The sequence below is a fragment of the Benincasa hispida genome, chromosome 11 (assembly GCF_027475165.1).
Source record: "Benincasa hispida cultivar pf3 chromosome 11, pf3_genome.v1.1, whole genome shotgun sequence".
NCBI lineage: Eukaryota > Viridiplantae > Streptophyta > Magnoliopsida > Cucurbitales > Cucurbitaceae > Benincasa > Benincasa hispida.
In genome coordinates this window covers 10,073,981-10,101,204 of record NC_143488.1, presented here as the reverse complement: position 1 = coordinate 10,101,204, position 27,224 = coordinate 10,073,981, and the positions used below count along the sequence as shown (strand labels likewise).

General features: G+C 33.9%; 4 protein-coding genes across 8 annotated transcripts; 2 read left to right on the top strand and 2 right to left on the bottom strand.

Annotated features, from left to right (window-relative positions):
* Positions 1 to 366: 366 nt before the first annotated feature.
* Positions 367 to 4,462, bottom strand: LOC120091071 (tail-anchored protein insertion receptor WRB-like protein). Its single transcript, XM_039048885.2, has 7 exons — positions 3,909 to 4,462; positions 3,440 to 3,519; positions 3,235 to 3,305; positions 1,960 to 2,030; positions 1,783 to 1,864; positions 1,624 to 1,673; positions 367 to 826 (listed from the first exon to the last, which is right to left on the bottom strand). The coding sequence occupies exons 1-7, from the start codon at positions 4,017 to 4,019 to the stop codon at positions 758 to 760; spliced, it is 534 nt and encodes a 177-aa protein (XP_038904813.2). The 5' UTR covers positions 4,020 to 4,462; the 3' UTR covers positions 367 to 757.
* Positions 4,331 to 6,327, top strand: LOC120091072 (HMG1/2-like protein). The gene is made up of 8 exons (XM_039048886.2): positions 4,331 to 4,843; positions 4,944 to 4,998; positions 5,159 to 5,257; positions 5,377 to 5,434; positions 5,531 to 5,575; positions 5,674 to 5,754; positions 5,842 to 5,934; positions 6,024 to 6,327. Exons 2-8 carry the CDS (start codon positions 4,952 to 4,954, stop codon positions 6,039 to 6,041), a joined length of 441 nt encoding a protein of 146 aa, XP_038904814.1. The 5' UTR covers positions 4,331 to 4,843; positions 4,944 to 4,951; the 3' UTR covers positions 6,042 to 6,327.
* Positions 6,328 to 8,463: 2,136 nt separating this feature from the next.
* On the top strand, positions 8,464 to 13,668 carry LOC120091070 (uncharacterized). Of its 2 annotated transcripts, XR_005485648.2 has the most exons (7): positions 8,487 to 8,669; positions 8,747 to 8,834; positions 8,903 to 8,993; positions 9,881 to 9,965; positions 10,514 to 10,670; positions 10,999 to 11,171; positions 13,201 to 13,668. XR_005485648.2 is itself a non-coding variant. In XM_039048884.2 (6 exons), the coding sequence occupies exons 1-6, from the start codon at positions 8,628 to 8,630 to the stop codon at positions 11,118 to 11,120; spliced, it is 585 nt and encodes a 194-aa protein (XP_038904812.1). In that variant the 5' UTR covers positions 8,464 to 8,627; the 3' UTR covers positions 11,121 to 11,513. The 2 variants fall into 2 exon arrangements, 1 of the variants encoding a protein (XP_038904812.1); XM_039048884.2 differs by lacking the exon at positions 13,201 to 13,668 and having other exon boundaries at positions 8,464 to 8,669; positions 10,999 to 11,513.
* DAW1 (Transducin/WD40 repeat-like superfamily protein) lies at positions 11,888 to 24,913 on the bottom strand. 4 transcript variants are annotated; one of them, XM_090306841.1, is made up of 24 exons: positions 24,713 to 24,913; positions 20,622 to 20,752; positions 20,369 to 20,476; positions 20,177 to 20,286; positions 19,988 to 20,079; positions 19,796 to 19,899; positions 19,571 to 19,643; positions 19,069 to 19,456; positions 18,015 to 18,341; positions 17,700 to 17,903; positions 17,179 to 17,274; positions 17,030 to 17,093; positions 16,740 to 16,867; positions 16,262 to 16,508; positions 15,933 to 16,090; positions 15,722 to 15,846; positions 14,666 to 14,789; positions 14,502 to 14,560; positions 14,265 to 14,349; positions 13,984 to 14,182; positions 13,264 to 13,365; positions 12,886 to 13,019; positions 12,674 to 12,733; positions 11,888 to 12,223 (listed from the first exon to the last, which is right to left on the bottom strand). In XM_090306841.1, coding segments are annotated over exons 5-24 (2,781 nt in total). In that variant the 5' UTR covers positions 19,990 to 20,079; positions 20,177 to 20,286; positions 20,369 to 20,476; positions 20,622 to 20,752; positions 24,713 to 24,913; the 3' UTR covers positions 11,888 to 12,121. The 4 variants fall into 4 exon arrangements, with proteins under 4 accessions (XP_090162967.1, XP_090162968.1, XP_090162965.1 ...); XM_090306842.1 differs by having other exon boundaries at positions 20,233 to 20,286; positions 20,392 to 20,476; positions 24,713 to 24,908; XM_090306839.1 differs by lacking the exon at positions 13,264 to 13,365 and having other exon boundaries at positions 20,233 to 20,286; positions 20,392 to 20,476; positions 24,713 to 24,907.
* Positions 24,914 to 27,224: the final 2,311 nt, after the last annotated feature.

Sequence of the window (27,224 nt, the reverse complement as noted above, 5' to 3'; positions counted from 1 at the left end):
AAAAAGCACTACAAAAATCAATACGATATACACGGGGCTTTAGAGTCTCAAATTTACCACTTTAATATAAATAATCTGCTTAATATAATTTTTGTTTAATTTTTCCCCATTTACTTCTATATATGTATAGATTTTTCTTTTATTCGTTTTCCATTTTACTCCTCATGTTTGGAATTGTTTCATATTAAATTTTATAGATGTAATTTCACATTCCATTTCTTTTTAAACTTTTCCAATAACACAATCCTCGTAAGTGGATTAGCGTTTGAGATTTCTATAACATTGTGCAAAAATGGAATTTTATAATTAATTCTGTCCTGTCATGACAATTTACATATTTAAAAAAGGTCTCACCACATTAAAAACTGATTCAAAACAGCAATATTACACATTTCATATTTCCAAACCCAACAACAAAAAGATGCAAACAAGTCATCCCTTACATTACGCACAGGCAACCAATCTATATATATAGAATATATCTCAATTCTATATAAAAATAACAATAAGAAATGATACCTAAGACTAAGAAAAAAAAAAGGGAATGAAATGGAGAAAATATATGCGGGAAAAAGAAAAGGAAAACAAGAACAAAACTGAACCTCATTTGAACGAATTTAAGAAGAAAACTTGGTGGGGCTGTAAAATCTTCTCCAGCCTCCCCTAACTGAAAATTGGGAAAATATCGGTTGCCAAATATTGTACATAGATCGTGGTGATGTATCATTCTACATCACAATTACCTTCAATCACTTTTTTACTTCACCACTCGACACACAAACTTGCTAACCCTCGTCGACAGAATCAACCAAGGTAAAATTCCAACCTGCAGTTCATCATTAGGAAATAACTAAGAATCACCACATTCTCATTTGTGCAGATATGATTGTAGCGATAGATAGTAATTTCATGTTATTATCAGTAGAATGCTAATATAATATAACACCATCTAGCATTTGAGGTAATGGGAACCTTCCCTCGATTAGTATATCAACTCAAGCTCGAATCTAACAAAACAATTGCCTACCTTTTAACTTTTCACTCAGTCTATTTACAACAAATCATTGTAACAACTTCCCCAACTCATTACTACTATATTTTTATTCCTTTTGTAAGAAACTGAGATTTCAGTGAGAAAAACAAGTCCCCAAAAAAAGTACAAGAAAACCTATGGAAAAGGGCCTCCAATCCAAAAAAGGTAACAGTCAACGTTGCCCTCAATGAGACATTAAACATCACCAACTCCCACACACGACCTATCCACGTCTCTAAAAAATCCTATTGATTCTCCCAAGCCAGAGCCCCACGAGATAGCAAAGAAACTAGTGTGCTACAAAACTGTGCCTTTTTTTCCCCAAAAAGGCGAACCTAGGAGCACCTCCTCAATCGAAACGAAATGTAACAGTCACCATTCCACACCAAACATAAGTCACAACTGTACCCTCAATATACCCTAAGCATATTCCGATTTCTATCCTATCATATACAATGGTTGGTGACCATGTAAATATCATTTTTCGAGTGGAAGTGGTGGTATGTTAAGCATATGCTTAAGGGCTAAAATAAATGCACTATGATCTAAGAGGCTATTTGTGGATAATTGAGAAGTGATTACTGTTCTACCTTCACACAGTCATTTACGGTACCTCCAGTCCTCCAAGATAAAAATTTTCCTGCAGAAGGGGGGGAGCATCAAGGCACTATAATATTTAAAATTATAAATGAAATGACATAGCTTTTTAATTGTTCTTAAAAAATTATACTGGCAATGAGAGTGATTACCAAATGGCTGCACAAGGTGACGAGGTACAGTAGCAACAGAAACTCTCCAAAACCAGCAAACCAGAATAATATATATAAAAACCTACACGACCACAAGATAAAGAACTTTTTAAAAAATTGCCAACATATAAACAGTAAATTACACATTTCTCAGAACATTTAGTACAATATAATCACCTTTGATATCAACAGTACTCGACCATATAAACCATAGGACGTCTTCATCTGCTTATTACGTGATTCTTGATCTGGCAGGAATGTCATTCAAATTGAATGATAAGTGTAATATGAAGCATCTTATTAAGTAGTACACAAAGGGAAGGAAAGCAATCAATGGGAGAAAACAGCTGAAATAAGATGAACAGAAGTCAAGGCTATGCTATGATGATAAATATGGCTATTTTACTGATCTTATATTTTAGCTTGACTTCAAGTGCATTTCGAGTGATCTCGGACTTTCAGACAACATAAGAATTACTCTCGCTAGTTGGATCATTTGAAACGAATTATTTAAAATGGATGACCTAGGTAAAGCTAAAGCCCCATATATCATTGCTTCACAAGAAACCGTAAAAATTGGCATTTAACATGGGCCAAATGAAAAATGTGATTTAATGAACCCAAAGAAAAAGATATGAAAATATGCAAGTTAAAAACTCTAACTATGACATACACAACATTTCAGATACAATTTTGGGTGACATTAGATTTGGAGGAAACTTGGCCTAAAGTGTGTACCATTGATCTCGAGGTCAGAGGTTTGATACACCCACTCCAAATATTGTCAAGTAAAAAAAAACATGGTCTTGTACAAGAAAAGGGTGCCACTACATGAGATAATCTATGTCAACATCCTATATTAGTTGGACGCTAACAATTAAAGCATGGAGTTTTTTCAATACTTTACAATAGACCAAATCAACTTCTCCAATCTGCATGTGCTAATAGCGTACATCTACCATGATTCCTAAATAAGACCTATTCTACCAAGGAGAAGTTGCTTGCAACTTGCTATGCTAAACATTTCTTTGGTTCCCTCCCCTACAGAAGCATATTATAGATCAGAGGTTGTTTGAGGGCTCCAACGGTTAACCATAATCCATATATGAAATCGTGAGAGACACCCGTGTTAGTTTGGAGTCTATAAGCTTTTTTTAGTTAAATTTGAGAACCATTCTTTTCTAATGGGCAGTAGCTTAGTGGTTGCTCAAGTACTAATCCTGAGATTCCTATATCACATAGCAGTCAATAGTCTAAGCAACATCCTCAAAACTGCTCATGCAACGATGATTTATAAAACAAACCTTACCATACAATAGTAAACTTCCTACCCGTTATTGATGAGAAGTGGTATAAAGCATTTCACAATATTCTTTCAGCAACTCATTAGTTTAAAAGAAAAAAAATTGAGGGAAGATTTGAGATTTCAGGGGATGAACTAATTAGCCTCACAATTTGCCAACTCCTTCTCCTTAGCGGCTGCCAACCTCCGAAGTTTTGCAGCCTGTGCAAATGTAGATGGTCTACACAAACATAAAAGCAAATAAATATGACTCCCATGACAGTCATACCAGTTATAAACAATCTTACTGAATGAGTGACTTGAGCCGAATTAGGCACTATCTAATGCTGAATCGAGCTGTAAAATACTACTTACTGAGATAAGGTGCTTGCCTCCCTCAGAAGTTGTTTTATTGATTTCCGCAACTCCATTTCCATCTGGCTATTGGAACCTCCCTGAAAGTACATGCATGATCGAAACACGATTGTCAAAACAAACAAGTTGGCAAGATTGAATGGATAACAATTACAACATAGCAAATTCTTAGATATTAGGACCGAAAATGTCAATAGATCTCCATATTGAATCCATCACGTCGCTAAAATAATCAAATCACAATGTCTTTAATCCAATATCATGAACTTTACGAAGCACAGTTGAGCATATTGCATTCTCAAGTCTGTTAACGAAAAAACTGAAACGCGCTACAGACCAGAATTTGAGGTATGCCTCAAAATTCAAGCATTAATAACAAGTTTAGGGTTGATAAGCAAGCAGAATGATAGAAATTACAAACACGAAAAGAATTCCGATGGAAAAATGAAAATCAAGCGAAAAGGCAAACCTTCTTCAGGTGCTCCAGCCATTTAGCGAGAAACTGAAAACCGATAACGATAAAAAAAATGAATGGAGCGGCAATCGAGCTTTGATTCTCTATGATTCGTTCCGCTTCCATTTCCGGAGGATTTTTCTGCCACCACAGTGAATTAATCAAACAAAAAAACACTCCGTTCGTCGTCGCAATACGACGGAGGTTATTCAGGAAGACGTTGGAACCGGAATTGGGCTCCGAACATCACTAAATGGGCTTCCGCAGAAGGTCTCGAAATCCAAGGCCCAAAACTCAAGGCCCAGCCCAATTCATGGAGACACAAAACGCGGCGTTTAAATCCAAGAAGAGAAAATATCTTAGGAAAGGAACCAAGTTACGAAAATACCCCGGACTGGTGAGATCAATGATTACCTCAAGGACGCGTTAATCGTTTTATCACGTTTATTGTGATAAGTTCCGCACTAACGAAGGGGACGAGTTGTAGGGAGGGAGGGGCAAATCTGTCATTTCGTACTCAAACAACGGGCTTTAACTCACGTGTCCGGATCTGTTAGAGGGAACAATTCACAGCGAAGAAATTGCAAACAACACACAAAGGAAACACAAAAGAGCGGAAAGCAAATGTGAAGAGGCGAAGAGGAGCCAATGAGAAGGGAGGACGAGGATCGATGACATGGCAAAAGATTTTTGAAATCCCGCCTAAACCCGGAGTTTCAATTGATATCGCGATTTCTCTCTCTCTCTCTCTCTCTCTTTAACGAAACCGACTCCCTTCATATCCCTCTCTCGCTTCGCTCTTCCCTTCAAAGGTCCTTCCACATAACACTGGAAGCCAATCCCAAAACGCCTCACAAGAACCAAACCAAACCAAGCCAAGCCAAATTTCTCCCCACATTTCACTCTCACACTCTCTCCTTATCTTCCTCCCAAACCCTAGAGTTTTACAGGTAAACTCCCAATCTCTCCGCCGCTCGCTCGCTCGCTCGTTCTTCGTCTCTCCACCGGTTTTTTCTATCTTTACCTTTTTTCTCCTTTGTATATCTGCAGGATTCATCATGAAGGGCGGTAAATCCAAGGCGGCGCCTAAAAAGACCGATACCAAGTGAGTTCATCGATAACTTATAATTTTTCTGTATATTTTTTTATCTATATGTGTTAGTACGTTCTGGAGTTGGCAGTTGGATCGGACGCGTTCGTTTTTTGTAATCTTTGGTTCTGTTCTCAGTCAATGATCATGTGTTTCGTTATTTGATTTTTTCTAGGTTGAAGAGCAAAAGTGCTGGAGCTAGTAAGAAATCGGCGAAGGCTGCGAAGGATCCTAACAAGCCGAAGAGGCCTGCTAGTGCTTTCTTCGTCTTCATGTACATCTCTCTCTCTCTCTCTCTCTCTAAAGCTTATTCTGTTTTTTCTTTTCAATTTTTAGATCCTTTTTATTATCGATTTCTTTACTGGTTCGATTTATTTGTTTATGAACATATAGGGAGGAGTTCAGGAAGCAGTACAAGAAAGAGCATCCTAATAACAAATCCGTTGCCGCTGTAAGTAACTCTAGATCTGCGCAGTGTTTCTCTTTTCGTTGGTCTGTAGGAGATTCTTAGCTTTTTAAAAGCGTGGTTGTTTGGTCAAACGAACAGGTTGGAAAGGCTGGCGGTGATAAATGGAAGTCAATGTCCGATGCTGTGAGTAATTACATGGAACTTGTTGATATTTCTCACTATGTTATGTGGAAATTGCATAAAATTACTTACTGTTCATATGTCGTTTACTTTAATTTCAGGAGAAAGCACCTTATATAAACAAGGCTGAGAAAAGGAAGACAGAGTACAATAAAAGCATGCAAGCTTATAATAAGAGAATTGTACGCTATCTTATGTTATTTTTATTTCTAATAATATTTCTTCACATCATTATTCCCAACGGTCTGAATCATGTGCCTTTATGTTAGGCGGAGGGAGGAAATGGAGCTGAAGAAGAAGAATCAGACAAATCCAAATCAGAAGTCAATGACGATGATGAAGATGATGATGAGAGTGGAGAGGTTCGTTCACAAGTTATGCCTGAAATGTGTAATTCTAGCTACAATGCAAAGCGGTAAAATGTTTGACAATCTTTGGTTTTGAATTGCAGGAAGATGATGATGAGTAAATGTTAGGGACGAGGAATGATATGGTGGAAGAACAAGCATTTAACTCCATAGTTTGGAGCAAAAAGACTCGGCAATTTAGATTTTTCTTATGTTCTCGGATAAATAGCTACTTCTTTTCCCTTTTTTTGGGTAATTAGGATAGATGGGAGAAAAGAAATCAAAACAAACAAGGTTCGGGTTGAATGTTAGATTTCTTAAGTTGACATGGATCTGTATTCAAGGAAAATCTGTTAGTAATTGCACAATGATTCAGTTTTAGTTGATTATTCTACTGATGTTCATGAAGTTGTTTCTGTTCTTCTACTTGTTTTGGGAGATGGGGGGATCTGGAATCAACATATTTTTACTTCATTGACTCATCACCATGGAAATGAATGAGTTTTATTTCTTGAGCTTATTATACAATGTAGTGTAGGTTGAATTGTCATTTTCTGGCTGACAGGATTGGAGTTGGAAAGTTTGTTTGATTCTCCCATCTTGTTTTCAGCTTTGTCCATTGGTGATTGAAATGATGGTGTTGGTTGACTTCACCTTCATTTTTCCATTGATAACTGAGTTTTTTATTTTTTAGTTTTTTACTATTGCATCATCATCTCCTCTTTTGGTTTCTCTTTAGTTGAAAATGATCAGTTTTGCTTGTGTTGTATTGGAGTAGTCAAAACTGCATTTTTCTCTTTTTAAAATTTGACTTCATGTGCGTAGTCCTTTTGCTTGATCTATGATTTGTGATGCACGGATGTATTTTACCATTTTGGATGGAATGATTTGTGAAAAAGAGAAATTTGACAGCTTCTTGAGAAATGTAGCCGTTGTATAAATTAAAAAAGAAACACTTTACTCAATTTTATTGCTCATGTCTCTAATCAAATTCTGGCACAGGAATATAATATAGTCATCAAAGGTATTACTTTACCACCCAATTAGGGTTTTGTTTTATTTTCATTTGAATTGAATTCTTAATTTTTGGCCATGTTGAACAATTTTCGCTGAATTCATAGAATGGTATTAGCAATGAGTATGGTTGGAGAATGGCAGAGCATTGAATAGTGAATGATTTCGTTCTATCAAGTCTTCCTTAGATGTGCCAAGGACATTGTAAGAAGGCACTAAATGTTGGGCTTTTGGCCGTTGCTATTGTAGTTAACAGTCATATCTTTGCACTAATCGTTATTAATACGCAGTTGGTGGGTGGCTTAATGAGAATTAATGTTGAAGAGGAGAAATGCTAAAACTTAATGCTCTACCCAATTAGTTAGCAAATAATTGATGTGTATGTTGGTATAAACAAGCGATGGAATACCATTGTGAAAATTTGAGGTAGATTTATCACTTAAGATCCACTAAATATCATTATTTATAGACAAAATGGCAAGTAGGGTGTGGTTTTATATGAATATCAAGGCACATGGACAACAAAGCAATATATATTTATTTATTTTTATAATATTTATAATATGCCTATCATTTTCATTCTTTGCTTAGGTATCATATATACTTTTTGTCTAGACTTCAACTCTATCTTTAGAGTATAATTAGGTAGGGTCAATTTGATGTGTACCTCCAACTCTAATTTCCATTGTTATGATATAATGTTTAAATGGAGTATAAATATACATTCAATTAGGTGAATCAAAATGGTACATCAAATTCGGTCTAACTTGAGGTTTAGCTATGTATTGAGAAGAAAGAATTTGTCAATTAGGGTTAATCCAACCTAAATGTAAAGTTATGAACTTGGCCTACATGTGTAAAGTTATGAATTTGGCCTACATGTGTTACTTTAGAAATGATTCCACCATATTATCCTTCTAACTTTCTTACTAATTGTCAATGTGAGTATGACTCAAGGGCAATTGACATGTACTAACTCCTTTGAGGTTAAAGGTTCAAATTTCCCTAGACATCAATTACCCACCCTCAAATGTTGTTTATTTCCTTTTTTTTTTTTTTTTTAATTCTTGAATGGTCAATAATATTCTTAGACTTTAATAATGTATGTCTTTAGTTTGTAAATTTAGTGTCAATTAACATAACATTTACTAAATATTATGATAAATGAGATAGCATGATATAGTAGTTAGTCCAAAAACTTTTGGATGAAATGACGTAAAATAACTATATACTTTGCTGAAGATGTGCAAATCAACTAATATGTTTAGCTTTAAGATATCTAATATCAAGTCTAATCCAACTTCAAAATTTTATATAGCCAAACATTTATGTGCAATCTTTACACAAACTTCCTAACTATCGTCACTTCATCAAATTTTCTAGGGCAACAAATATAAAGTGAGAATTAAAATATTTAAATTTAAGTCATATCATGTCACTATTTTTTCATTAAAATTTAGTCTATTAGAATATCACATTAGAGTCAAAATAAGTATAATTTAAATGATAAAATTTATATTAATAATGTATAATTGTAATCTTAATTTCGAACCATTTAGATCAGAAGTTCAATTCTTCGTTTACAAATTGTAATGAGAGAGAAGAGGAGAGAAAAAAAAAAGTTTAGTATCGGACTAAATTTGATTTAAATAAGAAAGATTACGGTGTATGGGAATTCCAAAAGGAACTGTGAAATGGGAGGGCCAGGGCGGTGCCTGCTGGTTACGGGGCCACCGGTAAGCTATTCCGCCGCTGTAGATCGGAATATGGAATTGAATGAAGAACAATGAAATTGTGCTTTGTTTGTGCGCAGGGTGTGGGGAAAACCACGCTGATCGTTAAGGTTTTTGAGATGCTTAAGGCCTCTAACCCTAACTTGAAGATCAAAGGCTTCTACACTCGTAAGCAGATTCCTTCCTCTTTTTGTTTCTCTGCCATCGATTTTTCTATGGTCGTTCCGTTTTCACAGGAGAAATCAGGCAAGGAAGCCAGCGTGTTGGCTTTGAAGTTGTTACCTTAGATGGCCGAACATCTCCCCTTGCCTCCACCTCTGTGTCCAGGTTCTCACCTCTCTCTCTCATCCTCTAACTTCGGTTGGTTCCTTATTCTCAATACTTGATTTTCCAATGCTTCATTTTATTTCTTTTCATTTGTAATGCAATCACTGTAATTCTTTGCTCCATTTTTCATCTGAACTGCCATGCTACGGGAATTGACTTGAAGTTCCACATGATACTGATATCGTGTTGAGGTTTTCCTCAGTTTCTAGGACGATGTAGTTCTAGTATGTTCTATGTCTTGAGCCGCACTTGTTATCATCCAATTATGACGACTTATAAGCTTCGTCGCAGTAATATTACTATGATTTTTTCTGGTCGATAAATTGTTCTGTGTCTTCTTCCCTTTTCATGTTTTGAACCTACTCTATCCGAACAATTTATGTGTATTCAATTTTTTTTTTTCCCATGTAAGAATGGTTGCATTCATCTGTATTAGCTTGCATTAATCGGTGTGGGCATGAGACTTGCAATGGAATCTACAGGCTGACATGCCAATCTAAAGACATAATCTAACACAATAGTGATTTATCAATTAAGGTAGTGAAATGAATTGCCTGGTTAATTTAATTTAGTCCACGAGAGAAAGACCTTTTAAAATCGGCTTTATAGTATTATCCATGGATGTCTTTTTTGTCTTCAAAATAATGAACATAACAAAAAGTTTTCACCCTCAAATTCGTTTTTCCCGACCCTGAGCATGTTAATATGTTGGAAATTCATTGACACTCTAGTCTTGAGAGATTGCCTGAACCTGATGGGAATGTTTTTAGGTGTACAGGTTAAGCATATTATATTTTTCTTCATTATTATTATTATTATTTTTAAAAAATCATTACTGGTTACTACCAAACCATGTTTCCTGTAACCTCTATTGATATAATTGGCAGCTCGGAGTCTCTAAGATGGCCCACTGTTGGGAGGTATAAAGTTGATATAGCATCATTTGAGTCATTGGCATTGCCAGAACTGCAGGTAATATGGATGAATTGAAGTGTAGAATGTGCACAGATGAAGAACTCACTTCTCTTACCAAAAAAGAACAAAAACAAAACTCACACTTAACGTTCGAAAAGATTTCACACGAGTTGACTATACGTCTTGTGTTCCCTTTGAATTTTTCATTCATTCGAGTTTTCTCCATTTTGTTTATATAAAAAAGTTAATAATGAAAAAGTGTTCATCATGGTGAGGGGTTGATAGCCATAACTATTGAAACTACATGCTTAATTTTCGATCAGGGTATTCAGAACTTTGCCGTGTATATAACAAACAATCTTATCCAAATAATGGAAAGTGTATTTTTTAAGCTAATAGGCTCACTGGATGGCCATACTTCCCAAAGTTAAAACTATAGCTGCGTTGAATTTGTTTAATATTTGGATGGTTTAAATCAGGAGTAGTGAACGCCTCTAAGTTCATGGTTTTTGAAAATTGCTTTAGTTATGAGTGGTACTTGCATATTGGATTACATGTCTTGGAATTGACTGCTTGGTATTCTGAAGAAATGATATTCGGCACAGGTTGAAAAAGATGCTGATCTCTTCATCATAGATGAGGTTGGGAAGATGGAATTGTTTAGTTCATCATTTTTTCCGGCCGTTCTGAAGGTTTTGGAGTCAAATACTCCACTTTTGGCTTCGATCCCCATTCCCAAGTTTGGACGGGATATACCTGGAGGTACATTCACATAAACTCAAATACTCCCAAATTAGAGAATTCCAAATTGCATGGGAGGAAAGTAAAATGTTCGCAGTTTGGTTGGCAGATATATTGAACACCATGACTAATTAGATTTAAGTTGAATTACAATCGCAGTTGGTTGTGTCCATCTAATAGTATTGACAACGTTTATCTAATAGAGCATCTTAATGATTAGAGATTGAATCACAGTCATTTTGGTTTCTCTATAGGCTTTTGGTATTGGTCTGTGATTTACATTGTTTTATGGTGGTTCCGCAATTTGAGTTGACATCTAAAACCTGCGTAAACTGTGAAAATTTTACAGTTGCAAGGCTGAGAAATCATCCAGGGGCAAATATATTGACGTTGAATCCAAATAATAGGGATGGGGCTAAAGAGCAAATTCATGGTCAACTGTTGAACATGCTGGAGCAGCAGCAGCATTAAGTGTTATGCCTCGCTTGCTTCTATCTAAGCCAGCTCCTTCCATGTGCGCGAGTAAGTTTTTACTTTTATGGCATTTTCAAATTTGCTTAAGCCATATAAAGTCAGTGGTGCTCATGTGGACCTGATCACATAAAGCCTCTCCCTAATTCTTTAGGGATTATTTACAAATCACTATGATTTGTCCATAACTTTACGGTGATTTCTAATTTTAAATGAGTGCAGATTTTATTATTATTTTAATTCTGTTTAGCCAGCTTATCTACCACTGAACTAGATGGCTCTCATGCTCTTGTAATAAATTCATATGCCAGCCTAATAACAACATTACAACGGTTCGAATCCGTATAGCCCAATATTATTAATAATTAAAAAATAGAAACAATATCATTTTTATTCTTGTGTCCCTAATAAAGTTTTTATTTTGTTTTTTGAATTTCACTATTATTTCATAAGCCATCTTTTTGTTGATAGTTTTCCGTTCAACAATTCCGGGATAGAGATTGAACCATTGACTTTTATGATAGTCATTGTTGTTTTTATTCATTAAGCTAAGTTCGGATTGACATGTTTAGAACATTCATCGTAAAAAATAAAGATATTACCACTTTGTTTTAATATCAATCAACTTGATTAGCGAAGGCTACAGATGGGAAATGTGAATAAGTGAAAATATAACAATAAGTGAAAATAAGGTGTTATATGAAACGTGAGTTTAATTTCTATAAAGAAGTAATGAAGCTTCTAAAAGAGAAAGAAAGAAAGAGGAGTTATTTGTAAGAAAAGAAAAGACTTAAATTAGAGGATTTTGGTGCTGTCTGGCCTCTTCGCAAAAATCAGAGACACTTTTGGCACCCGGGGATTGCGTTGCATAAGCATTATATGTATATTTATGGACAACAAAACCAAATCAAAACATATAAACAAAAAAAAAATATATATATATTTATATATATATATATATATATAAATAATCAAATGGAAAAGGGATAAGGACTATTTAATTACGGTTTCTTTCCGTGTTCAGCAGTTCGCAGTAATTGAGTTGCCATGGATGAAAATGACTTTGCTGTGTCTTGCATATCCGTAGCTCTTGAGTTGATTCCCTGCCCATACAAACACAAACTAACATCATGTTCATGGATTATTTAAAAAAATAATAAAAGAAAAAGAAAAAGAAAAAATCTTTAATAGCATTATTATTATTTTTTTTTAATAAATTTTGAAAATGTATTTTTATATTTATTTTCTTGCATCAATTTTTTGTTATTCTTTTAACAAATATCGGTAAAAGTTAATTTATAAGGACTAAATTTCAAATTTATTTAAAGTATATAGGTTAAATTTAGACAACTGAAAACATTGGACTAAAATAGGATGTAAGCACATGGGCTGAAATGGTATTTTAAAAAAGATTATGGAAATAGTTATAGATGGTCCTATTCAATGAGATATATGTCTAGCAGAACTTTCAACCCAACTTTTCTTCTTAACAATATATATACAAAAAAAAAAGGGTGAAGTTAGAAGATCTGGATCCAATTCGGTGATTGTACCTGTAATTTCGTTAAGTTCTCTTGCAGCTTGCTTTCTGTCATTTTTGCAACACTTGTATCCTGTAGTGTAGGCAAACAAAACGATGGTGATCAATGGTGATGCAACTTCATAAAAACTTATCAAACTATTCTTTATCACAATAGTTTCTAAATCACTATATCAAAACCACTTCTATGCCTAGTTAGGAGATGGCTGGCCAGTTTATACTTACACCAGTCGATGAATACCCATACTTCTTCTTGATTTGATCAACTGCACCTGCCCTGTTATCTGTTGCATTCCAATCAGGTTGCTCTTCCTTGGCTGGGTTTTTCTCCGTCTTGACCTTCATCTGTTTTAATTTTCCTGAAATTTTTTTAAAACAAGGCTTGTTTCAATTAGTACGTCCATGGATATGAGCATTGTTTCGCATTGTAAAGTTATAATCAAATCAATAGTTCAAGTCTCATTGTAATAAAACATCTCTATAAAGATATAATTCTACACTAATCTTCACTTTGAATGTCAAAATTATTAAAATGAACAGATTCTAAAGAAAAAGAAAAGCTTCAAGAAGAGATTTTCCTGTTGAAGACGGAAGGACACTGACCTTTGAAAGAATTAAACGTACTTGCCAACTTTTGCTTATTTAGAGAAGCCAACATGCTCTGGTCTTTTGATTTTTCAACAGGATCTTCAAGTTCAATGTCATCTGATGAAGGATAAAAAGGACAAGATAACATGTTCAGAGTATACGTTCCGTGAAGCGTAACTCTTGGTTTATTTATGGATATTAGAGATCGGTTCATTGTTAGAATGGCCACCCGCTGGTCCAATGTGAGTCACAGGTGGACCGAAAAGGAATGGCTAAATTAAAATTTAAAAAAAAAACTAAAAAAAAATAGTCAAACTTAAAAGTTTTAAGATTATCCTTAAACTTTCATGAAAGTTTCAAAATTACTCTAAGAGTAGAAATTCTTTGAAATGTTGGATGAAAATTGGGACTTAAAATGTACCAGATTGGTCATTGTTGAGTCTCAATTTCTATTTTAGGTCATCGTCACATCGTTCTAATTTTTAAGTCTATATTTTTATCTTCTAATATTATAATGGATATATATGCTTAGAGTAGTTTTGGAATATTAAGGAAAGGTCGGGCTAGTTTTGGAATATTAAGGAAAGGTCAAGGGCTATGTTGTAACTTTAAAAGGATTTAAAATATTCTTGAAATATCCGAAAAAGTTCGGAATATTTCTTTGTAATTTAGCAAAAAAAAAAAAAAAAAAAAAATCCAATATGTAAATGATAAACTAGGTCGTGGAGTGAATACCTATATCCAGCTCTGACTTGTCTTCAATTGCAACCAACTTTTCACTACCTTCACTGATCTTAACGTCCCTGTGGAAGTTGGGAGATGAGAAGATTACGGAAAGTTCTTCAACACTTACTCTAGTATCTTCTATTTCGGCATCAGGAGCCTGTTTTGCTTTGTTTCCAGCTATCTCTTGGAAAACCGAAGTAAATATACCCTAGCATTCGGAAAACATGCTTTATTTATTACCCTTTTGATTGAACGTTCTCGCTGCAACCAAGTTTAAGCAATATTTATACCTTCTTCTTTTCCTTGTGAGCAGTGGCCGATTCTTGTGAAAGCATATAATCTTTCCTGTATATGTGACTGACAGAGTCCAAAATCCTAGAACAAAAACAGAGCAGTAAACATGTCTTAAATTCACCTTCAAAATACCATTGAAGTAGTTTCTTAAGATAGTAATACACATGGGGGAATGGAATTCCAAACTGATATTTTGAAACAAAAAATACATCTTACATGAAGGAAATGTATACCTAAATAGTTTCTTGTGGCACAATACTGATACAATAAAGATCTCTTGATCACCATTCACCTATTTCACAAAAATGACAAACATTAAGAAGAAGAAAAAAAAACAGCACTTAACTATCTTTGAGGTGCGAGAAATATTAAAATTAACATCCATGCTTCTTCATACCACAAGAAGTTCTCCATCCTTGGAAGAACATATAATGCTTTCAGGCAACGAATTGACTTTTGAAGGAGAATATTTGAAACCTCTTACTGAAGTCTCCTTTAAGAGAGAGAACTCTGGCAAGGACCTATAATTGGTAGGTATTAAAGTTAATATGTGCCAAACGGATAAAAAATACACACTCCAAATGCGATGAGGAAAACCTATGAGATCATGAAAAAATTGGTAGTGGTACACTAAATAAATCAACTAATAGATTAACCTAGTATAGTGTACCAATCAAGTTGCATTTAAAACTTATGGCTTAGGAACAGTCTAATCGTTCCAGCAGCCATAATGGAAACCAAAACCTCAGAAATGTAAGCTTTGAGCAACCTTTGACTACTGGCAAGCAAAGCACTCCTACTTGTGGACATTGAGATCATAGAGAAAAAAATATAATGTAACACTATATCTCCATACACCAACGAAGTATGGACACTCCGTTTTAGGCAGAGTGTCTATGTTGGACTCGCAAATTTCTGTGTCCTGCTTTTATTTATTTATTTTTAATTTTGGACACGTAGGACACGTTTAGGACATTTTTTGGACACGTTCGTGAAATTTTTTGAAGAGAAAATGGTCCAACCTTTTATGTTGGTTCCAAATTTAAAGTCCAAATCAATTCTATGTTAAACTAGGATTGAAAAAAACAAACAAATGAAAGGAGAGCCCATTTTTTTAACCAAAGATTAAAAATATTTTTTTTTAAAAAGAAACATAAAAAACTAAAGTTAGAAACCTACAATTCCATCTCCTATAGTTATAAATTAACTTGACTTTTTATGCTTTTTTTGGTGAAGTGCATTTAGTATTTTATGTTACATTTATATATATCCTAAAATAATTAATAATAAAAAAAAAATAGTGTATTCCGATTCCCAGCAGGTCCCTATCCTAGTTTTTTAAAATTGGCGTATTGCCGTGTACTTGTGTTCATGTCTCATGTCTATGCTTCTTAGTCTATCATGGTATAATTTGACTAAAGCACGAGCAAAGGATGTCAAACACAACCAGCACCTTATTTCAATTTTCCCAGTACAAAAAACAAGCAAGAGGCCAACAACATCTGAGGTACTATAGAAGGTTGATGCCCAACAACATGTCGAGTGAAACTTCTTCTTGTAAAGAACCTTCTTGATTCCCTGAGAAGAAAGAACAATAACAGTCGTATTCTCATATTATAGTGCAGAAAGATAGTTCAATTGGGTGCCCTACAGATGATTACTACCTGAACAGCGTGCACAAAGGAAAATACATATGCAGCTTTCTCAGAACAAAGTAATACTAGGGACTGTTTTGGCACGCTATCCACAGCTGGATTACTACCTATTCCCAGTTCTTCATCATTTGAAATTCCTGATCCTCTGGTTGATGCATCTTGTCCATCTGCAGAAATCCAAAGGAAACGGAGTTCAGTATGATTCTTCTACATCATCAATGGATGGGAGCCCTAAAAGTTTGTGTATGTGCATTGTGCATAGAGAGAGGGAGAGAGTTATTTCTAGAAAAGAGGATGCTTCAAGTAAGAATAGAAAACTTGTAGAAGGTAGATCTTACATAAAATCTGCATGAATAGAGCTCTGGAGGGTTTCTTGGGATGAACCATACTAGCACTTATTGTATTTCCCGTTTCATCATCAAGAGCCAAAATAGAAGAATCCTTTGTTGCAATAGTGAGAAGATTTTTCTCAAAACCTTGTAGATTGCAGCTTTCAAACTGCAAAGAAATAATACCGGTAGATATTTCACTGGCGATACGTTTTTGATATATAAGGTTGGATCCTTGTATATCGTATAGGGAAACCTGTTGAAGATGATAAAAATTGTGGCAAATTAAATTTGTTAGTTCTCCTCCAAACATAGAGCCAATCTACCTGAAACTGAAGAGAAGACACAATCCATGTCCTCTGACATTCTTGACTTTCATAGTCATTGCCATGCGAATTTTATTACGCAGAATTCAGGTGAATTGACTTAAAAAGAAACAAACTTCAAAAGTCAAGATGAGAAGTGCAAAATAAGAGAGTCAGCTTACATATCCTCTATCAGATCCAACAGCAAGATGATTTGATCTGGGGTTTATGTTAATTGCAAGTATTGAACCATCAACTTTTACAAGTTTAACACTCTGGATAATATGATTGTTCCGTTTCTTTGTACTTCCTGTGGTATGTCAGATAATCACTTTCAGAACACATGAATGCAATTTGCACCATGGAAAACTCATTGCTACTTGATAAATGATCAAACAAACCAATAAAATCTTTTTTAAGTCATGGACTCATGAACCTAAGACTACCTTGGAAAGGCATAAAGCTGTTGTACCTTGGAAAGGCATAAAGCTGTTGTCTGCTGTATAAGGTTCTGGTCGAAATTTAAAGACCCGGACCTGAGAAATTCAATAGCCATAACATTAAACCATTAAGAAGCATACTTTTTCAGTTTTGTAAAATTATTCAAACATATCACTTCACCATTCCGCTATGATCTCCAGAAACAAGAATCTGAGAACTGCCATCAAAATGCAATGCTGTCACCGGAATACCACTTAAAGAAAAATCATCTTCACTCTGCATCCATAATAATAATATATTATCTACTTTACAGTATGAATCCTATTTTTAGTTAAATCTACAGGGTAAAAATGACTTTTCATGGCATACCTGCTACTCAAGTCCCAAATGAGGAAAGATATCCTCACTCATTAGCCCAATGGAAATATATATTTCAAATAAATAGCCAGTTGTAATGTTTAAAATTCTTTTAAGGGTCTTTTGTCCAAATCTCCCGTGTGCTTAATTTGTGGTCAAGAAAACAAATAATGTTTATAGCTCCCGTGTCACTTTAAAGTATGTACTATGTGATCCAGCCCAAGTAGCAGGAATAGACTCCTTAATTATGAATTAAAGCTAATAAAGGGAAATAAAGATATGAAAACAAACTATAATTTCTCTTCTATTTGAACTCTTTTAACTCAGATAAGAATAATAGTTACCTGTTGTTGCAATGAATAGATCGGGATGAAAATTGGGCACGATGCATCCCAAAAGTTTATGCTTCCATCATCATGTCCAGATATATACAAATTTTCAACCTTTAAAAATCCACCAAATTGGACTGTATCCAAGTATGTTACTTCCTTTGAATTTGATTCAGAAAGAAAAAGGGAAGGAATGTCGTTTATCCGCTGAATGTAATCCTAAAGTGAGACATATCAGAAATCGCACTCTCGTAACTGACTAGAAAAATTAATATATGGTGAGGAATAGAATGCATAAAAACATGAAAAGATTTATGCTTTTAGCATTACCTCATCTGAAGCATAGAGTGAACAAGAATTATTGGTGAAAAATCTTGCCACAGTTATGTGTGAATCAACAAACGGAATCTTAAGCATAGCCTCTTTTGGAAGTGAGGTTGCGGACCTTGATTGTAATTGTTGTAGGAGATATTTTTCAATCAAGCAATCATCATAAGTGTATAGACAGCCAGATTTTCCAAGCAAAAGAAGATGATGCTGCTTGTTCTTGTTGTGGTCACTGAGGCTTGAAATGATTTCCATGTCAACGCAAGGTTCAGACAGTTGAAGCCCCAATTTGATCATGCGAGCTTCAATTTGCTCATTCAACAAGACTACCTACCTCCAAATTAACTAGATGTTAGTTCAATTTAAATTTAGGTCCTGCTAATGCATGCACAATGAACACAGAGATAGCAAACTTGATAAGAAAAACAGAACTTCCACCTATCTCCATATTGGTATGCTATTATCCACTTTGAACATAAACCCTTGTCGCTTTGCTTTTGGTTTCACCCAAAAAATCTAATACCAATGAAGATAATTATCCTTACTTATACACCATGGATTCTCCCATGTGGAGCTTATTTGCATTCCTAACAAAAGTATGCTCTAATATTGTTCAGTTACATCCCAAAACTAGCAATTCTTCTAACTCGTAGATTGTTACACCCAAATACTAGTCCGAAGAGGCCTAGCATAGCATTAATTAATATAATCTACCACACCTGGATGAACCATGTTTTAGCTTAGGTTTCATGCAATAATATCGGCATACTAATACGAAGTAGGAACTGGAATTTGGAATAGAAAGATGACAAACATGCACCTACTAATGTTACTGGTACACCGTTGCTCAAATAGCTATGAAAGGTACACAATCATAAAAAGGTCAAATTTAATTTTACCTTGTTAGGAAAAGTTATAAACCATAAATAGCCTCTAAGGTGAACTGGAAAAGTTTAACAAAAATTAAAAAACAGATTTATGTTTCACTAGTTTGAAAAGAAAATAGATTAATAAAACAATATGCTTCACTGGAACCGTTGCATATAAACTGCAGTACCTGCAGTGAGTTTGAAGAGGCCCCCATAACATACAGCCGACTTGCTTTCACATCCACATAATTACACCTCAGTGATGCTATAGGAACTTTGTCCAACTTATATCCAAGATTAAGCTTAAATAAAGGACCGGTTCGACTGCTATTCTCTGACACTGGTTCAGTTTTTGGATTTTGGCCATAAGGAATAGCCCATATTAGAACATCTCCATTGCTATACCCGAGAGCAACTTTACTTCCTAAAGGGCAAGCCCAACATGCAGAAGTCACCTTCTTTGCTTCTTGATATGGTGATACTGATAGCATGGAATTCCCACCCGTAATGAAGATAGATTTGGATTCTTTAATTTCCCACAAAGTAATCAAGCCATCACTGAATATTAGAAGCACTCTACAAGAGCAGAAACAAATATGACAGTGATAACCTTGCATTTTAATAATTCTCCTATTTAATTTAATTTTTTAACAAAGCTGTGTGAATCAAGGCCATGATGTTTTGCTTTACCTCTTAAATTCAGTGGTCGGTTGTGGTAGTATGTGGCCTATAGAAGAATCACTGGTACCTTCAGCTGGATTTCCTGAACAAGATGACGTTTGGGTAGTAGTTTCAGTTCAAGACTAGAAAGGTTACACTGTAGACAACTTGTCAGTGCATGATTGTATTGTAAACAATTTGTGATAAAGATGTTCAAAGAGAATGCAGAGAGGGAGGAAATAAAAGGGGTCTCACCGCGCGAGGCTGAAACAGGTATGATATACTTCATTTGTATGATGTTGCAGACACTTTGATCAAGCTTCAAAATTGAAACATTACCGAGATAATCTCCAACATACCTGCAAGTTTTAGTAACAGGGAGTCCTCATAACAGACTTTAAGGACAGTAACACGCTTACAATCTCGATGAAGGCAGAACAAACTTACATATATGTACTCTGTTGCAAGATCGTGAAAGAAGTGATTTCTTGCTCGAAAACATGAACATGTGCCAACAACTTCCTGTCTATATCCCAAACCTACACAAGCAGGTTTGTCAAATTGAATGTCATATTACATCGGAAACAGATCACAATTCACAACCAAGTATCATTGAATGCATGAAGAGATTATGACCTAATCAAGTAATCTACTTCGCTGAAATCAGAATTAGTCTCCTCTAAATGAAATACCTCAATTTCGTTTTTTGAAGTAACATTAAGAAGGAATCCCTGGTTCTCCATGAACTGGAAATGACAAATTTCAATATCTTTAGAAGTTAACTTAATAGGAAGCATCTGAAGGGTAAATGTTCAACAGATACAGAACTGAAAAGATAAGAATCAGTATACTTGCAAAAACTTGCTAGGAATTGCCGACTTAGACTCGAGTAGAGTCTGAGAATTATCTTTCCCAAATAGCTTAATTCGACCATCTCTACACGAATGACAATATAAATTGGAAGTTATAACATTCAATTATTTCACCAAAAAATTAACTGAAAATAAGAGGTAAATGGGTAATTAATTAAAGAAATTGGAAAAAAGAAGTTATGATCATGGGCGGAACGAAGGAAACATACCTGGTAGAAAGAGCAAGTATCTTTTGGACAGAGTCATAGGCAGAAGTAGTAGACCCTGATGGAATGCCATAGTGGAAGGCAAGACGTGGTTCCACCTCGCTTCCTTTCAAACTATCAAAGGTGCCTCCTGGCTGCATCACAAACATGCCAATTTATTTAAAACTTTCTTTTCTCCATGTTTTTCATGTTTAGCAAAGAAGTAAGACTTCTAATTTACCCATGCAAACCCCTTGTTTCATGGATATATATCAATCAATATCCTACTCTTCATTTCTTGTTTTTCATCCCCACATACTCCTTAAACCAGAAAGAACTACAACCACTTTGATTATTAATTTGTATTTCTTCAGAAGTAATCGTTTAAAACCTAGTACTGAACTATGGAAGTGATAAATTCGGGTCATTTACTTCCATATCTTTCGACCTTGGTTGCTTTCAGTTGTTCAAATGGCAACTGCAGAAAATTTGGTAAATACCATTAATGAGAAACCAAAATATTCGATCCCGAAAAGATTCTCCACCACCAGAAGACTATGTAAGTCCCCCCTAATTATGGAGATAGTAGGATTATTAGTAAAATATTAGTATGATTAAGGGGCATATTAGTAATTAGATAGTGAACTTGTTAGGGCTTTTGGTTATAAATAGTGGGAGTGGGTTGAGAGGAAGGGAGTGAAGAATTTGGTAGTGAGTTCCTTCCGTGGAATGTGGGAGAGTCTAGCCCTCTCGAAAGATTAGGGTATATTGTAGTTTCTTCATTGTTATTGCAATATATATTTCTATATGCAGTGTTCTTTGCGTTCTTTGTGTTCTCGAGTATTCTTGGTAGGTGGTATCCTCACAAATTGGTAGTTAGGAAACAAGGTAGTATCGCCTACCTTTGTCTCAATTCGGTTAGAATGAGAAGACCAATGTGGTACTTAAGTGGCTTGGTTCTTACCTAAATAGCTGGCTTTTGAGGTGTAGTTCTCCAAGTTGCTTAAGTACCTAATAATAGTATTAGAGCCAGTTTTCAAAGCATGTTCTAACCATCAAGGCTCCAATTCGATTAAAGGGAAATTGCAGTGTATACGAACCAAACTGAACCCTACACTTTTGATACGAATACAGTTGTAATCTTTTGTTCGATATACAATTTCTTTCAATAAGAGTTCTTACTCCATCAACCTTAGTTGTTATGTGACTTTGTCGTTTGTTAAATTCAACTATGGGACATGAAGCATTACATATTTATTCAAATAAATACCTTGGCCAGCAGATCTGTTCGCATTTGATGACAATTGAAATAACTGTAAAAAAATATCTTGTATACTTCTAAGAAGTAAAGGTTGACAATAAGCATAGTTTAGTTGGTCACAATATACAACATTCATCCTAAAGACTATTCCAACCTACCTTAGATAAAAAAAATTATATGACATGATAATTTACGAGTTGGCAAATACTTAGAAGAACTAATAGGCGGTTTAATTTTTCCTAAACATTTTTTGTCAACTTATCCCGTACATTTTTTGTCAACTTACTAAGTAGCATGTCACATAACTAATCAATTAATTATCACATTCAAGCAATGGGGCAAGTGAAAATAAAAATAGTTAAATTTTAAGCTTGTTAGATAGTAGGAACAAAATTGTTAACCTACTCAAGTAAAATTCATAATTCTAGGGACAAAAACTGATTTTGTTAACAATATTTTCTTCTGCTGGGGGCACTGTATTTTTAAAGAAAAAATCAGGCAGATAAAATAATTTGAGTAATACTTAGGTTGGACCCATATTACACCTATCTCTATACATCTCATAAAATCACAAAGAAAAAAATATTTAAGAATATCAATTCTGAAAAAAAAAAAAAATTGCCATGTGGCAACTTGTAATTGGATGAACTGCATACAGTGAGTTTTTTTTGTTTTTGTTTTTGTTTTTTTTTTTTTTTTTTTTTTTGAAGAACAGAATCTAATAAAAGCAAATAAATCTGAGAGAGAATGATTTTACGTGACAAACAATTTAAAAATTAAGGCAACATGGGAAACCTTTAAATTTAATAGTGCGGTGGAAATAAATAATTCAGGCGATAATATATGAATTATGAAGGGTCCATTTCGAAAATTCAAGACTTCCAGTGTGGGGTAGTGGCAGCAGTGGAGTAAAAGAGCGTTTAAAACCAAGTTCCCGCTATAGTTGGGAAATCCAAATGTCCCAGCCGCTGGACATGGGCAGATTAAATTACCTCTGAACCCAGCCGCCCATCACGTGAACCGCTCCTCTCTCTCACTCTTTCATTATTTATAGATTAGAATCTCAAATCTCACTCACCTTATCAAGTTAAACAATCGACTTTTCTCTCTCCATATATGTCTAATATGACTAAACATATGATAAGTTCACCCACACACACAATAAACAAATACAACAAATAAATAATAATAATAAAAAATAATAATTAAAAAAAAAATATTTGACGCATGATATATTTTATTGGGAGTTTGTACAAAGATAGGTGGCTAACACCCAAATTTTTTCTTTTAAATTAAGAAAATATCAAATAACTTCTTGCCTTATCGATTTTATGTATAATAATTTTTTGGCGTATTGAGATTGTTAAAAATTAACTTATACACTAAATATAAAATTGAATTTTATGTATCATAATTATATGATATAGTGAGATTTTTTAAAAATCAACTTATCCGCTAAATATAGAATTGAATTTATGTCCAAAAAAATTCTGAACTAGAAATTTTGTTTTTATTATATCTATAAATTTCTTACCTATTGGATTCAAAACTAAAATTTTAGGTACTTATTAGACTCATAAGGTTTCAAAGATTAATAATAAAAAGAATAAGAGAGAAACTTGAAAAGGATTTTTGTGTTTTTCTCTTGGTAGTATGTGGGATAGGAAAGGTTGTACAAATTCATGTTAGTTGAGCCATACTCAAATTTGTCATTTGTTACACTAAAAATAATATGTTGCCCAATTTTATGAAATAGAAACATACATTTTGATGACAAAATTTAGGAATATAATAAAATATTTGAAAATATTAATTTAAAGATCTCATTGGGAATAGAATCTAGCTTTAAAAAATTAGAAAAAAAAAATTAGGATTGAGAATGGACTTGATTTGTTTTAATTATCGTGTAGTTATTAATATTTCGATTAGGTAATTTAGACTTTCATAAATTCGTTCATTTTTTATTTTAATTTATTTTATCATTTTTACCAAAGAAATATTGATTTACTATTTTTACCAAATCTGTCATATTTCTCGTTAGTCGATATAGTAAATAATAAATTTACGAAAACCAACGAAGTAACAATTAAATTTTAAGATAATATTTTCAAAGAAGACAAACGAGCTCAAATATCATTTGCCCTCCGCCAAACTTTTAAAAATTTCGTACGGCACGGCACGACGTCGCGTACAAGGGTCGCTAATAATACGACCATTGGATTTTATTTTTCACATAAATAAATAAAAACCAATAAATATCGGCTTCGGCCTTATCTGCCGACCCCTCGACTCCAGACGATCAAAGCTTTTTTTTCCAACTAAAAAAATCAAAATCCTCATCCACGTGGCAATTTCTTCTTCCTCTTCTTCGAACTCGAAGACCTTCGCTCGATTCGCAGAAGCGAAATGGAGGAAGGATAAAAAACATAAAACACATCGCACTTGAAATTGGCATCAAATCTATAAAATTCCAACTCCTACAACTAGTCTTTTCCGGATAGATTCCAAGGTATTTCCCCAAACTTTCCAGGAACCAAAAATTAGTAAACAGAAATAAGATACCGAACTTCGCATTGGTCAATTTTGAAAACTCCAGTCAATTTTATACAGCTGAGGAAATCAATTCGAGCTTTTCGTTTGTTTCAAGCCTCGTAGATTCCGCAAAAACAAATCAAACCCGAACAAGAAACAAAGCAGAACGACTCAATCGAAGCAGTGATCAAGCTAATAAAGTAAAAGACACTATAAGATCAAAAGAGTCCGATCGACAATGCGATGAAGACGATTCAGTAACGAAGATCGGAAGAAGAGAAGTTAATTAGCGGAGTGGAAAGAAATTAAAGAGTGAACTTACCTTACGCGAAGCCTTCTGAACGAGTTTCATGACAAACATCTTGGCGACTGCGGGAGGAGTCCAGTCCCTGAGAATCTGAGTGAATGAAAATTGACTGAGATCAGAAGACTGAAAATGGAAGATGAAATGAACATCCGCTTTGTGATAACCGACGAATCTTAATTTTGTGTAATAATAATATATAATGAAGTTTGTTTGAGCAGAGAGACGAAAGAACCAAGCGGTTTTTTCAAAAAGCACAAAAGGAAAGGTTTGGATGATCTGAACGGGACACGTGGACGTTGATTAGGTGATCTTGAAAACGACAGCGAGAGAACGGAGTTATTAAAACGAACATCTCTGACGAGTGAAAAAACGCCACGTGGATTTATAAGTGGGTCCACATCCCCGTCTTTTGCATTGTGGTTGGCCACCTGGCTAACCGAAAGTTTGTGGCTGCTTCTTCGTTTTTTCGACATATTATTTATTCTTTTTTGTTTGGATATATGACCTTAGAGTAGAAATTTTAAATTATAGCTAATTTTATGCATAATAGTTCTTTATTATTGATTAATTTAATACTTTCCTGATATGTTCATGGTATTAATTAAGGATTACATGATGTGTTGTAATAACAACCTAAATTTATATATTTTTTTTAAAAGATTATTAAAGAGAGATCTCACTGCTTGAAGTCAAGACACAAACAAAACACTACAAAAACTAGCTAATAAACAAAAGTAAAAAACAATCAAGTACATACAATTCAAGAAAAAAATTCCTAAAGAGACGAGTCTCCTTGGGTCCCCACAAGAGAATATTCTCAGTCTCAGGTCATTTAGAACAATATGTCAAAATCTTAGATCGAACATCCAGATTAATCACTTGTGGAGAATGTAAAGTGATACTATAGATATGCATATTACACTTGCGTCAAATATGGGTAGATAACAACACACCAAACAACTCTCCAAACTTTACGTTTCAGTCGATCTCCAAACCTTAAGTCGACTAATTTCAAATGAGTAAGATAATGAAATAATATGATAATGAAATGGATTTATGTCTTAAAAAATCGACTAAAGTTTATAAATAAATTATTAATTATAGTCTCCCATAACCATTAAATTGACAAAAATAAAGGGCGTATTACACAAAATAAAAATAAAAAGATATCATGAAAACTATAAGGAACTAAATTTATAATTAAAGCAAATTAAAAATGACTTACCATGTGAAATAAAAATAATAATTGTAAAAAAAGGAAAGCAAAAATAAGTATTTTGGTCTTTTAATACAGGCTTAGACAGGAAAGGAACGAGTAATTAAAAGGGTGAAAGCCGTTGAAATATTAAAGATTTGGAATTATTCAAAATGGAAATGTTATATTATATCTCTTTAATCATTTGCTTTATTTGCTTTTTTTCTTTTGACAATACTTGCTTTATTTGTTTTAATGCTTTTAAGTCGGTGAACTGGACTACCAAAAGTGTGTTACTATTTGTTTTGTTTTTTGTTTTTTTCTGTTCATTTGGGATTAAATGTGAGATAATGTGGTACAAATAGTTAATTTGTATTTGCAATTATCCCAATAACTGCTCCCAAAATTTGGATATATCCTACACATATTTAGTAGGGATGATTTTTTTTAATATAGATTTTTTAGTACGTTTTTTAATATAGATTATGTATTTATTAATAATTGATTATAGTTCAAATTATAATTTAATCTTGACTTCTAAATGTGTATCTATTTATTCTCTAAATTTTTATCAAAGCGAGCATAGCTAACTATACTCATTATGCATTAGTGATCAAGAAGTATGTGGTTAGAACTTTCCACCTCTATTGTACTAAAAAAAAGTCTCAGAACTTAAGTGTATCCAACCCAATCTTCAATTTGTATATAATAGGTCATTGACATATTCAAAGATTTTAAAAATTAAGCTCCCATTTGATAACCATTTCGTTTTTTGTTTTTAGTTTTTGAAAATTAAAACTATTTTCTCCTCATTTCTTACAATAATGTGCATCTTTTGTAAATACAATGGTTGAATCTTAGCCAAATTTAAGAAATAAAAACAAGTTTTTAAAGTCTATTTTTTTAGTTTTCAAATTTTGGTTTAGTTTTTTAAACAATTCCAAACGAAAAACTTGGAGGTGGAAGTAGTGTCTATAGGCTTAATTTTCAAAAACAAAAACCAAAATCCAAATAGTTACTAAAATGAACCTAAATGATCTATTATTTATAAAATTGAATTTTTTGTCTATATTTGTAACCATTGAATAAGAAATTTTGGCTAATCACAAGTTACTACATCATAACAATGAAAGCCCAAGTCCTTAGAGGAAACTATGAATTGGATTGGGCTGAGTAGCTAGCTCGAATCCAAGGTCCAACCCAAATGAAGCCTATTGTGGATATTTGTACCAACTAAAAGATTGGGCCAATGCCCAACTTTAGTCCATGCCCCAAAGCAAATGGGCTAAAGCTCATATAAGACCCATGGGAATACCTCTATAAATAGAGGCC

Excerpts from the sequence above, each read along its gene's own strand:
- DAW1 (XM_090306842.1), bottom strand. The coding sequence starts at position 24,751 with ATGTTTGTCATGAAACTCGTTCAGAAGGCTTCGCGTAAG. Across the intron at positions 16,868-17,029 it reads CAGCTTTATGCCTTTCCAAG|GAAGTACAAAGAAACGGAAC; the intron begins GTACAACAGCTT and ends GACATACCACAG. Across the intron at positions 16,091-16,261 it reads TCTATTCATGCAGATTTTAT|ATGGACAAGATGCATCAACC; the intron begins GTAAGATCTACC and ends GGATTTCTGCAG.
- LOC120091070 (XM_039048884.2), top strand. The coding sequence starts at position 8,628 with ATGGGAGGGCCAGGGCGGTGCCTGCTGGTTACGGGGCCACCG. Across the intron at positions 8,835-8,902 it reads GATCAAAGGCTTCTACACTC|GAGAAATCAGGCAAGGAAGC; the intron begins GTAAGCAGATTC and ends CCGTTTTCACAG. Across the intron at positions 8,994-9,880 it reads GCCTCCACCTCTGTGTCCAG|CTCGGAGTCTCTAAGATGGC; the intron begins GTTCTCACCTCT and ends TATAATTGGCAG.
- LOC120091072 (XM_039048886.2), top strand. The coding sequence starts at position 4,952 with ATGAAGGGCGGTAAATCCAAGGCGGCGCCTAAAAAGACCGATACCAA. Across the intron at positions 5,435-5,530 it reads ATAACAAATCCGTTGCCGCT|GTTGGAAAGGCTGGCGGTGA; the intron begins GTAAGTAACTCT and ends TCAAACGAACAG. Across the intron at positions 5,576-5,673 it reads GGAAGTCAATGTCCGATGCT|GAGAAAGCACCTTATATAAA; the intron begins GTGAGTAATTAC and ends CTTTAATTTCAG.
- LOC120091071 (XM_039048885.2), bottom strand. The coding sequence starts at position 4,019 with ATGGAAGCGGAACGAATCATAGAGAATCAAAGCTCGATTGCCGCTCCA. Across the intron at positions 3,306-3,439 it reads GAGGCAAGCACCTTATCTCA|ACCATCTACATTTGCACAGG; the intron begins GTAAGTAGTATT and ends ATGTTTGTGTAG. Across the intron at positions 1,865-1,959 it reads GAGTACTGTTGATATCAAAG|GTTTTTATATATATTATTCT; the intron begins GTGATTATATTG and ends GTGGTCGTGTAG.